Genomic DNA, 12,365 nt, shown 5'->3' with positions numbered 1-12,365 from the left:
CTTCCCTTGGCTAGCTTCCGTTTCTTCAAAATAGAGCAACCTTCCCTCATAGACTAGAGTTACCTAGAGAATTGGTTCCACCCAAATATTTCCCTCCCCTTGCATATTCAATACACGAGGTGCTAATGATTAGCTTGACGATATGAAAAGAAATGTCCATACCAATATCATCAAGGTTAAGGTTCATATTTGAATTATTAATAGGTTTGATTTGGCTATCATTCTTCTTTTAGAAAGGGAAGGAAGGCTTATTCCTATATTATCTTTCTCTTAAATTCTCCTTTAGGTCGATTACTTGGTTTGAGAGCTTTTTGGCAAGTTTCAACACACTCTCCAAATGAGTAGGTTCCTTTTGAATAGGCTTACTAAGGGTAAGAGGCTTGTTTCCATTGGTCTTAGGTTCATCTTTATTGGTGTTTATAGCCAGGAAAAGTATCTATTTTTTCAAATTTGATAGCCTCCTCAAAATTGAAGGTTGTTGTGTTATTCTTTGCCATCTTAATGAACATGGCTATGGAGGGGGTGTAGGGATGACATAAAATACTCCATATTCAAAGGATCTATAGGGTGAGAATCATACAGGATTTTTTTTAGCAGCATGGTGAAGCACTGGTTGAAATCTTTGACTTTCTCTTTCTTTTCCATTTTGATGGAAATCATCTCTTTTAAAAGAGAAGCAAGTGCTTTCTATTCACCATATATATAGACAAAAATCCTTTCAAAGTATCCTAGCCAGTTATAGAAGCAACAATAAAATTGTAGTACCAAGTTGACGCCTTATTCTCAAACATATATGGGAAGAGTTGAAATACCACATCATCCTGCTTTACATTCATTAGCCACAAAGTCAAATACAAGTTTTTGATGTGATCTTTGGGGGAAGTAGCCTTATCAAGATCAATGTTGGGAGGTAACCTTTTTGGTTGCTTAGGAAGATCATGCATTAATACTACAAGGTTTAAGGCTCCCCATGATATCCACCATAGTTGAGGTTAGTTGACCATTATGAATGGTATACCTCCTTAATGAATTTCTTCTTCAGAATTTGAGGATGAATCAAGATAATGAATGTAACTAGTTTCACCGTTGGTACCACAGGGTGCGTTAGTGGTGGGGAAGAGTTGAAAGGAGTTGGAACGATCTAATATAGAGTACTAGGAATACCTTTAAGGGCATGTTCAACCAAATCCTTAATAGAATCAACTAGGACACCGCCCTTGGTGACTAGTATTTTGACTTCCTTCTTTCTAGGGAGATGAAGGGATATATGAAATCTACCGATTTGTTTAGCATAAGCATGGGTAATACAAGAGGAATGAAATATAAAGCTCTTTCGGAAGAATTTGGGTTCTTGGGATTAAAGACAATGTTTTCATAACTTTTCTCTCTCTTGGAATGGTCAATATGAGTCGATGGAATGTGGGGTGGCTGGTGGGAATTTGTTAGAATAAGGAGTTCTATCGACCATTCACCTTGATTACCCCCTTCTAATGCCAAATTAATATTGACAGAGAAAAATGGCTTAGTAATAGTCAAGGGGTTGTCTTCGGTATGAGGTCCCAATTATACCTCACACCGTTTGGGATAAGAGACCATTTCAAATTTTGGCTCGAGAACAATTATGGATTTTCAAGAATTCTGTGAGATATGGGAAATCATCACAGTAGGGGAATGTTGATTCTAAGCTAAAAATAACTAATGCACTCATATGTAAATGATATACACCATGCTAGTAGTGAAAATATGGAGGAGAAATGAGAATTAATGAGGCAGTGAATACACAATTTCACATGCAAGGAAACAATTCATTTTATTCCAAGGAAAAAGTAGTGTTTAACTTGCCAGAACGAATGAAGAATAGTCACATTGAAATCTAATATGTACTCATATATGAAAGTACAAAAGCTGAAACAAAAAGCATGTGAGAAACACTGTATAACTTACAAAATAATCCATAATCTAGCTGTATACATCCTATAAAGAACACACATACTTGAACAATTAATCATTAGTTAGAAAGGTGGAGGCCTTTCTAGGATTCTCTATATTATTCTCCAAAATATAGAGTCACTTCTTCTCTGGTTTGTAGTGATTTCAAAGAAGGAAAAAAAAGTCCTCTAATTGGAATCTCAAGAGGGTCAAAGTCACTCTTACATAGAGCTTTACATTATTTATAGGCTTGAATTAGTAACTACCTTTTATGACCATTTAACTCCTTAAGGGAACTTACAACTTTTCAATTATCAACAATTTACAAATATAATAAAAAGGAGATTTCCAAAATTCTCAAAATTAGCTTGATATTTGTCCCTCTTTAATTGCACTCTGAATGGAATTTTCTTAATGTTTAAAATGTGCCACATCGGCTTCATAGTATGATGTAATTATCATTACTTTGATGAATAATAAGCTCTTTAATGATGACATGCATTCTGATATGTCTTGGGAGGTGACTGAGATCTTCTTTTATGGTAAGACCATGTACGGATTTCAACTTCGTTTGTTGCTTGGAGAAGTGTGTAAGATGCTGCTTGAATTGTCCTTAGTGGTCTAGTCACTAGAGGCATTAAAATAATACCATCCAAAATGCAACAAATCCTCTAATTCTTTAACTCTTTTTCTTTCCATGACCTTTCTTTTGGTCTCTGAGCTTATTGAGGTTGTTCATTAGAAAATATGCAAGAGGCCTAACCATATAAATATTTCTCTTTAGATTTATATTTGTTACCAATTTTGTATATTTTTCAAACTTATTCATTTGGGGCAGATAATATTTCTAAAATAACTAACATTTTCATAACCATGTGTGCTTCATAACTCTTGGTCAAGTTGGTTATCAAGATCCACTTCCCTTGGGGAGTTAGCCAATGGAGCTTCTAGCTTGTGTGTTTTTCATGATCTTTTATGTACAAAGCTCTCCATGACCCTATGGTACTCTGTTGTGTCCTAAGAGAGCACCAACACATCCTTCTTTCACAAAAACATGGATGTGTCTAGGGCTATTTGCTGCTTAGTAGAATCTATAGGTTGCATCTAACAAGTTCATTAGTAAGGATATTGAAAACAACCCTTTTTTCTTTTAGTAGCTCTTCCAATTCTAGTTTTTTTTTGGATTGATTCCTCCATGTGTACTTCTTGTTGAAAGTCATTGATTATGATCCTATGAATGTGGAGTGACATTGCTAATATTGTGCTCATATCCCAACTAATTTATAAAATCCAATACTCCTTTTAGCTTAGGGCTTTGTTCCCTGGTTAGTCTCCTACATCAGTAATAGTTAGATTTAAATCTCTTGTATAATCAATAAAACGAGAGGCACCCATTATGAAAATTAGTTTACCATGCTAAATGCAAGAAATTGATGGGCCTAGTTTCATGAATAGCTATGTATATTCAATGCCAATAGTAGGTTTCAGTGGTGAGTAGACAATAAGAATGATGAATTTAACCCAAGGACCCTTCTTAACCATTACAATTGCATATTCACTATTTTGACCATGATGACTATGTACTTCACCATGGAGAGTCATATTTGTTGTATTGGGAGGAAAATTAGGTTTTCTTAGAAGGAGAACACCTGTTTATGCACTCATTCTTAAAGACCGAGATTTTGTTGAGATTTAATCCTAAAAACTTAACTGAGAGTCCTAAAAGGGTTCTAGAACATGAAACTCTAAGGGTTCTGGTCAAGGGAACCTTGGGAATCCAAGGGATAAAATTATCTTGGAGCTTCCGGGGCCACAATAAAATGGTTTTCATGAGTTTTAATTAATTAAAACATTACCCTTTTTTTTACTTTCCTTTTCACTCTAAAATAGGTTTGCACCTCAAGAGATTTGATCCCTCTTGGCGCTTGGTAAATCCAGTGTTAAGATGAATCTAGGCTGGTTTAATTATTAATTATAATTTTATTTTTTTGTCAATCAAACAGTTTATATTTGATCTTTAAAGCAATACAACAAATTTTCTTGAGTTCCACTTCTCTCCCGGCCTCACTCCTACTGGATTTATTGTCCAAGAGAGAGACACAAAAACTAATAGCAAAATGCCAAAATTTACATTGTGCCCATAAAAAAAATATACATAGCACCCAAAACACAAGGAGAATACATATGTAACCCACCACCATCAAGGATTATGATGAAGTGTCGGTGCCTACCCAACACTAGGGATGTCTGAGGAGAATACATATGTAACCCACCACCATCAAGGATTATGATGAAGTGTCGGTGCCTACCCAACACTAGGGATGTCTGGGGGTCTAGGGTCCCCATGAACATGAAACTCCATTTGATCGATCCGACCCTCTATCTGATCTAGCTTCTCATTAGTTTGTCTTTGGCTCTGTTTAGGTGCGGCTAGTACGTCTAAGATTTCCCATTGATGTTGTTAATCATTCATGAACATTATCAGTTCGTTATGATCCTCATGCCTCTTTTGCCCCAGTTCCACCAGGAGTGCATAAACATTTTGAAGTTGCATTTCCAAAGAGTCTAGAGATGGTGGCACATCCACATGACGATACAATAGTACGCGATCATGAGCCAATTCACCCTTGAAAGCAACCTCAACACCCCCATCACCCTCCACTTCTCCCACTTATCCTCCATGGCCTGCCGGATAGCCATGAGGGGACACTGGGCATGCCCCCGCTACTTAAGCATCCTTCCAATTGAGTCAAACCATCAAGACTAGCTATAACCGACCACCTAGGTCATGTGAATCAATAAGGGGAATAAGATAGGACAACATATTTCCATAAAAAACCTGTTGGTACAATTATAAAAACATTAAATTTATATCACAACAACATTAAATTAAGTAAAAAATTATTAGTATTAAAATGACATAACCACATTTTATCTAACCAAAATTAATAGACTCAGATATAATCAAGGAGAAAGCATCATGGAAAAGGTAATTTCGAATAAATTTGTAGTGAAAGGGTTATAAAATCATCATGGAAAAGGTAATTTCCACGTACACTAAATAAATTTGTAGTGAAAAAGTGATGAAGATTGATAGAGAAGGAAAGATTTAGAGAAATATGATTAGTTTTCCAAGAGATAGTAGTGGCACTAGTGAATATAATGGGATACTATTATACACCAATAAATTTGTAGTGAAAAAGTGATAAAATCATCATGGAAAAGGTAATTTCCACATACACCGAATAAATTTGTAGTGAAAAAGTGATAAAGATTGATAGAGAAGGAAAGATTTAGAAAAATATGATTGGTTTTTCAAGAGATAGTAGTGGCACTAGTGAATATAATGGGATATTAATTTAATAGTGTTAAGGTAAAATAAATAAATAAATAAATATAAGTTTTAATTTTAATATAATGGGATATGCTTTTAAAAAAAATTAGCAATAAACTGTAAATTATATATATATATATATATGAATTAAAAAGACAGTAAATTGTGAATTTTATAATGATAATTATAAATTTTAGTTTTTAATAAGTATGTAATTTTTTTGTTTAATTGTAATATAGTAAAATAATTTTTTTGATTTTTGATTTTTTTAATTAAAGGATTTGAATTAATTTATAATTGAAAAAATATGAAGATTTATTTTTTATTTTTCGAAAAATTGTTTTAGATGAGATTTATCATTGAATCACAACTATTATCATTCACTTCAATATCAATATTTTCAAAGCTAAAATGTTTCTGGTGAATAAAATCTAATTGAATGATCTAAAGCCACTAACTACTCCTCAAACTATTGTTTTTTGGACAAAGACCTCCTTCCATTTTACATAAAGCATGAATCATAATAAAATGGTTCACATAATTTAAACTTATAAAATGGTTCACATAATTTAAACTTTTACCATATTTATGATAATTTTTTAAAATTAATATAAAATTAATTTATATCATATATTATAATATTAATATTATACATAAATAAATGAATATATAATTGTATTCACAATTTTTAATTAATAATTAAAAATAACATTTTTAAATAAGAAGTTTTTTTACGGGTTATCAGGGTTGGAAATTGGATTCCTCTGTACCCGCCACATTTTTTTTTACGTTTTGGGTTTTTATACTTCCCGAAACGTTATGCTTAAAATTTTGCCATTCGAGAATGATGTTTTGATAATAAATTAACCCTTCACCAATAAAGGTTTGATTAAAAAATTACCCTTCAATAACACAATGATGTTAATTTTTTTTACATATTTATCATAATAACAAAATGACCATAACACACAAATGACTTATTGAATCGTGAATCTTGGTTTGAAATTACATGGAACACTCACAATAAAATCTCCATAACCCCAAAATCAAATTGTTTGTATGTGTTTGTTTTTTTTTTGACAGAAACGGGTATGGTATGATTGTATTCCTCTTGGGTTAAATGCCAAAAATACTGATTACATAGAGGACTTATGTATCCTAGTGCGATTCACTTCTTTGAGTGTTCATGCCTCTAAAACTTGTAGACTTCTTTCTTGATATATCGTCTATATTTTTTATTTCTGAAATATTCCCCCACTTGGAAATGCAGACGAATTGCTTTAAAAGTAAACAGTAGAACATGGCAACATTCAGATTAAGGGATGGGATCCCATGATTCTTCTTTGTCTTTCTGCTTGATCCCTGCTGGAAGGAGTGCAGCTTTATTGGCCTCTTTGTCCGCCTCTTTATTGAGGACTCTCAACACATGGAAGTAGTTTATCTTCTGGAAGCCTTTTCCTAGGCCCTTGATTCTAGATATCAGTCTTGTTAGCTTGAGGTCCAACACTGGGGAGTTAGATATCATAGCATTTATAATAATTTGTGAGTCACCAATTACATTAGCTTCTTCAATGTTTATGTCTTTGAGGACCTTGAGACCTTGATAAAGAGCCAGGGCCTCAGCTTGAATACGTGTTGTATGTCCAAGCCCCCACGCGAAGGAATGGATTTTTTCCCCATATGGATTCACGATGACACCTCCTGCACCCGCTTTGCCCGGGTTTCCCTTTGCTGCCCCATCAAAGAAAAGAGAATGCCTTGAGAGCGACTTGAGCCAATCTTGAAAGTCATCTTCAAATTTTCTAATTTGCCAGTTTTTGATAGGGAGACTGATTTTGTTTGTTGGCTGGAATTGTAAGTCAAGTATGGAACCCCAAATAATATCTTGTTGGCTGAGGTTGGTATCGTCTTTAATATCAACAAGGCATTCCTTGATTTGGCATTTAATTTTGATTTCTAGAGCCTTGCTGTTCTGCTTTGTGCTTCTGAAAATTCTTCTATTTCGTTCCAGCCAAATCTGCCAGCAAGTGATCTTTGGAAGATTGGCCCATGCTGCTTTAATTACCTGGTTTTTAGGCGGCGGACCTGGGTATCTGGCTACCCAATTGGAGAACAGCTCCACAGTGGAACAAGGCATCACAAAATTGGAGTTCAGATTCATCGTGAAGGAGCGCCAAAGTTGTTTGGAGAAGTTGCATTCGAAAATTAAGTGTGTGACTGATTCAAAATTGTTATTGTACAGTGCACATATAGATGGCTCGTGGAACCCTTTTCTTTGCAGCTTGTCATACGTAAGGATTCTTCCGTGGCAGAGTTGCCAGGCAATAAAATCAATCTTTGGCCATGAGGGAGTGTGCCAAACTCCTTGCCAGGGCACTAGATCAGGAGCTACGTGTGGTCTTTCATTAATTTTCTTGTATCCCATAGCCACCGCGTATCCTCTTTTTGTCGCACCCCAACCAATCCGATCCTTTTTCCACAGATGCGTGGGATCCAGGCCGTGGAGGTGCTCTAATAGCGTGTTCCAATCGCTGCGCAGGTGGTCCGGGACTTCAACAATTTTCCATCCTGTCCAGGTCGAGTCTCGCCAGAGAGATATGTCCCAGAGAGTGCGCATTCCATTTCTTTCCATCCAGATTCACAAATCTCTGTTGGAGGACCTGTTTTCAATAGGCTCCGCGTTCATTATTTTATCAGACCATATACTAATTTTTCTGCCATTTCCAGGGATCCAAAACGAATGCGTTTTGATTAACTGCCCTGCTTTTGCGTACAACTTGAGGAATGGCGAGTTCTTCAATTGGATTTCATTTTCTAGGCATCTTAACCGCGATCCTCTGAAATATTTTTTCCATAGAGCCAGCTGGGCCCATCCAGGTTTGGGAGCAATTATTCTCCAAACTGTCTTCGCTGCCATGGCCACATTCTGTTGGCATATCTTTTTGAAATTCAGTCCACCTTCCCACAACGGCTTGGTGATTGTTTCCCAGCTGATGAGTGGAATTTTCTTTTCATTCAGCTTTCCTCCCTTCCAGAAAAACCTGCGAATAAATTCTTCCATTTTATTTAGTATAGTTACCGGGGCGAGAAGTCCTACAAATTGGAATAAAGGGAGGCTGGAGAGCACATAATTTATAAGCACTGACTTGCTAGCAGCGTTGAGCCATCGATAGCCCCAGGATTGGATCCTGGATTTGAATTTTTCAAGCTGAGGTTGCCAGTCTTTGATTGAAATTCTCTTGTGAAAAACAGGGAAGCCCAAATATTTAAATGAGGTCCAGGAGGCTGAGGCTGCAAAATCCCGATAGTTAGAAATGGCAGAAAGAATCCTGGGCGAGGTATTCCAGCTGTATATGTGGCATTTGTTTATGTTAAAGACGCTGCCCGAGACCTTTCTGAAGACATCCAGGGAAACTTTAAACTTAAGAGCGGAGGAGAGGGTGGCGCTGCCTAACAGCAGGGTGTCATCTGCAAATAAGGCATGGTTTATGCTTTTGACCCCTCTAGCTATACTTAGGCCATTGATTTCTTGATCTTGCATCTTTTTTTCTAACAGAAAGCTGAAGACAAAGGCTTGGATGACAAAGAGCAGAGGAGAGAGGGCATCCCTGCCTAATACCTCTCGAAGCTTTGAAAAATTCAGTGGCCCTACCATTTACAAGTGGGGCAATCCAAGGCTCTGAGATGCATGCCCGGACCCAATTTATGAAATTTGTTCCGAACCCAAATTTACACATGACTTTTAAAAGAAAACTATGATTAACTCGATCAAAGGCATTTGCTAAGTCGAGTTTGATCACCATATCTTGTTCCTTTCGAAGAAGACTTGAATGTATTTCCTCTTGAACTAGCGTGAAGTTGTCCACGATTTTCCTTCCCTGGATAAAGCCTCCTTGATTTTCCAGAATAATTCTTGGCAGGATGGGCTTCAGTCTATTAGCAATGACCTTGGTAATTGATTTGTACCCAGTGTTGCAAAGTGAGATCGGGCGAAATCTGCTAAAGTTATTGGCACCTTTTTCCTTTGGAATGAGGGCTAAGAAAGCTGAGTTTGTGTTGCCTCCTATTTTCTGGGAATTTTGAGACTTTTGTATCATTTTGCAAAGGTCCTTTTCAACAATCGTCCAACAGACTTGAAGAAATCTGGTGGAGAATCCATTTGGCCCCGGGGCCTTGTCTGGGTCCATGTCAAAGAGGGCCTTTTTCACTTCCTCTTTAGTGATTTTGGCCTCTAGACTCCTGTTCATGCGGGGGGATATTGCTTGAGGGATGATATCTAGCAGCTCTTGGTGTTGGGGCAATTCCTAATCATCACTGTACAAGTTTTGAAAATGGGAGAAGACTGCCTTCTTGATGTCTGCGAACTCCTTGTGCGTGCCATTGTCTTCCTTGATCTCAGAGATAGTGTTAAAACATTTCCTGGCCTGGGCTTGCTTATGAAAGAAGCTCATGTTTCTATCACCTACTCTGAGCCACAGGTTTCGAGATTTTAATCTCCAATATTCTTCTTCGGCTAAGCAGGCCTTGTGATAGCTTTGTTGCAGCTTGTTTTCTTGATCAAGCATCTCCTCTGTGATTGGGGCGCTCTCCATGTGGGTTTGATGAGTGGCAAGAGAGACTTTGATGGCTTTCCTTTCTGATGTTGGATTGGAGAGGGTTTTGGCCCACAGTTTCAAGACTCCTTTAACCCTTCTGAGCTTTTCCTCCCAGATGAAGAAGGGAGAACCTTTGACAGGATGACTCCAGCAATCTTTGACTATTTGCATGAAAAGGGGCTCCTTTACCCAGAGATGACTAAATCGAAAAGGGATGGGGCCCAGATCTAGGTGGGCAAGGAGCTCTAACTTTACAGGTTTATGATCCGAGACACTGCTAGCAAGAATGTGCATTCTAGGTTCTAGACCAAATGACAGAAAAGAACTTTGGATGAAGAATCTATCTAGCCTCGCAGCAATATGTCCAGGGCCTACTCTTTTGTTTGACCAAGAGAACTTACCTAAAGTGGGCTTGATGTCCAACAAATCCCAATCTTGCAAGAGATCCTCCGCCCATTCTCTTGCCAGATCTCGGACTGCGCTTCCTCCCCTTTTTTCAGTCTAGTGAAGTGTGAGTTTGATATCTCCAGCAATGATTGTATTTTCCAACTTTGTCTGATCTGCTTGTTGTCTTATAGTGTCCCAATAATCCTTTTTCTCCCGGATATTAACTGGGGAGTATACATTGAAGAGACTAAATATTTCCTTTGTATCGAGATTTTGCATTTTTAGCAGCAACCAATGAGTGTTGCTCGCTTCAAAGATGAGAGCATATTTATTGGGGTTCCATAATGTACCAATCCCTCTCAAGGCACCCCTGGCTGAGACTGCTCTTGCTTCGCTTTTGGGCCACAAATTTTTGCTTGCATGCAGGAAGATTTTGTCTTCCAGCTTGGTCTCCTAGACGAGAAGTATATCTTGGGTTTCTGTTCTTATTAGGTTCCTTATGGCTTCTTCCTTAACTTTGCTCCCCAAACCTTTGCAATTCCAAGAGATGACCTTCATTATTTATGCTTCTGGTGGGCTCCCTTGAACCTTGAGGCTGATTTTTCATCATTTTGGGCTTTGAGGCTAGCAGTTTTTCCAGAGTTGCTTGACTTCCCTATAGCTTATCTTTATAGGTCTGCTCCTCCCTTTTTTCTTTGTCTGTTTTGTGGCCTCTTGTAGATCTTCTTACCGAGCTTTGGGACTCACCTATTTCTCCTTCTTCTTCTGACTCATCAGTTTCTTGCCTTTCTTCCTCGTCCTCAAGGGCCATGCCTTTGGGGTTTTCCACTTCTTTGGGGAAGCTGGGGGTGTGCTTTTACTTAAAGAGTCCGGATCTTGAATTTCTACCTCTGGAGTGCCTTCTGATGGCTGGCTTAGAGGGTCAAATTTGTTTTCTTGCGCCTTTTTGGGAGGGGGCCTTTGGACATATGCCTGGGGATTGCCTTTGCCGGAGGGGCCGCCCTATTTTTGCCCCTTATGATTGGCTCTTGCTCACCTGACTTGGTTCCAGCCCTCTTCATTCCCTTTCTCTATCTCTGCATTGGTCGGGCAGTTTCTAGCGAAGTGCCCATACAGGTGGCATTTCCTGCATTTGAATGGTAGCTATTCATAATCCAAGATCTGCACATGTGACCAGCTGCCGACTTTGATTTTGATTGCCTCTGGTAGACCCACCTCTAGATCCACCTCCACACAGATCCTGGCACAATCGTATTGATCCTTGTTGCTTGCCCGATCTATGAATTTCCCGAGGGAGTTGCCGATGTGCTTCATGGAGTCCCAGTTCCAACAGTGAACTGGCAGATTTGGGAGCCGAACCCAAACCGGAACAGCCTTGGGGATGTCGACCGCCGGGTCAAAATCCGGGGTCCATTTATTCAGGTAGAGGCCCTGAGGACCCATGAAATACGGCCCATTTCGAAAGATCAGATCTTTGTCTTCTTTGGAGGTAAATTCGAAGAGAAAATACCCTCACCCTAGAAAATAAGAGGTTACACTTTGGATGATCAGAGGCACCCAATTCCTGTTAACCCATTGCTCTGTGGTTTTTGGAGAGGGCCAAAGTCTCGTAAATTGGCCAATAAGTCCACAATCCGCCAGCGACAAAGCTACTTGCATGGGGGTCTCCGGAGGCAAAGAGATCTCAGGGATTTCATCGAGTTTCTTGACGAATTTTGAGACGTCACTTCTTTTCTTCGGAGGCAGGCCTGCCAGGAGCTGATGAAAGGCTTCAGCTGCAGGACCAGAGGGCGGATCTTGTCCCTGGGTTTCCATCTGATCAGACCCTATGCCGGTCGCCACAGCAGCAGCCACGCCCAAGCCAAAAGGCCGATTGTCTGTTGATCCGATCGGAGAAGCCTCAGAAGGCTGGGAGGGCGCAAGATCAGAGCCCGTAAAGGTAGATCTTGAGGGCCGAGGGCGTGCAGAGCTCCCTGTCGTTCTCCGGCAACATTTTTTTGAATAGTTGTTTGTATGTGTTTGTTAGTACAACAACAATATTAGTATTACTCCATCCATATCTTTATCTTTTCATACACATTTTCTTTTTTCAATGGTTGTTTACCTAGAATTTGACCAAA

The 12,365-nt window shown here is 38.6% G+C and overlaps 1 protein-coding gene across 1 annotated transcript; it reads right to left on the bottom strand.

The window, feature by feature from the left end:
• Positions 1-11,388: 11,388 nt before the first annotated feature.
• Positions 11,389-12,060, bottom strand: LOC149258613 (uncharacterized). The gene is made up of 2 exons (XM_089425658.1): positions 11,803-12,060; positions 11,389-11,676 (listed from the first exon to the last, which is right to left on the bottom strand). The coding sequence occupies exons 1-2, from the start codon at positions 12,058-12,060 to the stop codon at positions 11,389-11,391; spliced, it is 546 nt and encodes a 181-aa protein (XP_089281784.1).
• Positions 12,061-12,365: the final 305 nt, after the last annotated feature.

This window comes from Pinus tabuliformis, chromosome 6, assembly GCF_031772625.1.
Source record: "Pinus tabuliformis cultivar Carrire ecotype Pingquan chromosome 6, CPIR1, whole genome shotgun sequence".
Classification (NCBI taxonomy): Eukaryota; Viridiplantae; Streptophyta; class Pinopsida; order Pinales; family Pinaceae; genus Pinus; species Pinus tabuliformis.
The sequence above is the reverse complement of the archived record's forward strand: the minus strand, read 5'-3'. Positions and strand labels throughout refer to the sequence as shown.

What these genes read in the sequence shown, in the direction of transcription:
- LOC149258613 (XM_089425658.1), bottom strand. Translation starts at nt 12,060, where the DNA reads ATGGAAACCCAGGGACAAGATCCGCCCTCTGGTCCTGCAGCTGAAGCC. An exon ending in AATGGGTTAACAGGAATTGG is followed by an intron (nt 11,677 to 11,802) that starts GTGCCTCTGATC and finishes ATGGGTCCTCAG; the next exon opens with GGCCTCTACCTGAATAAATG.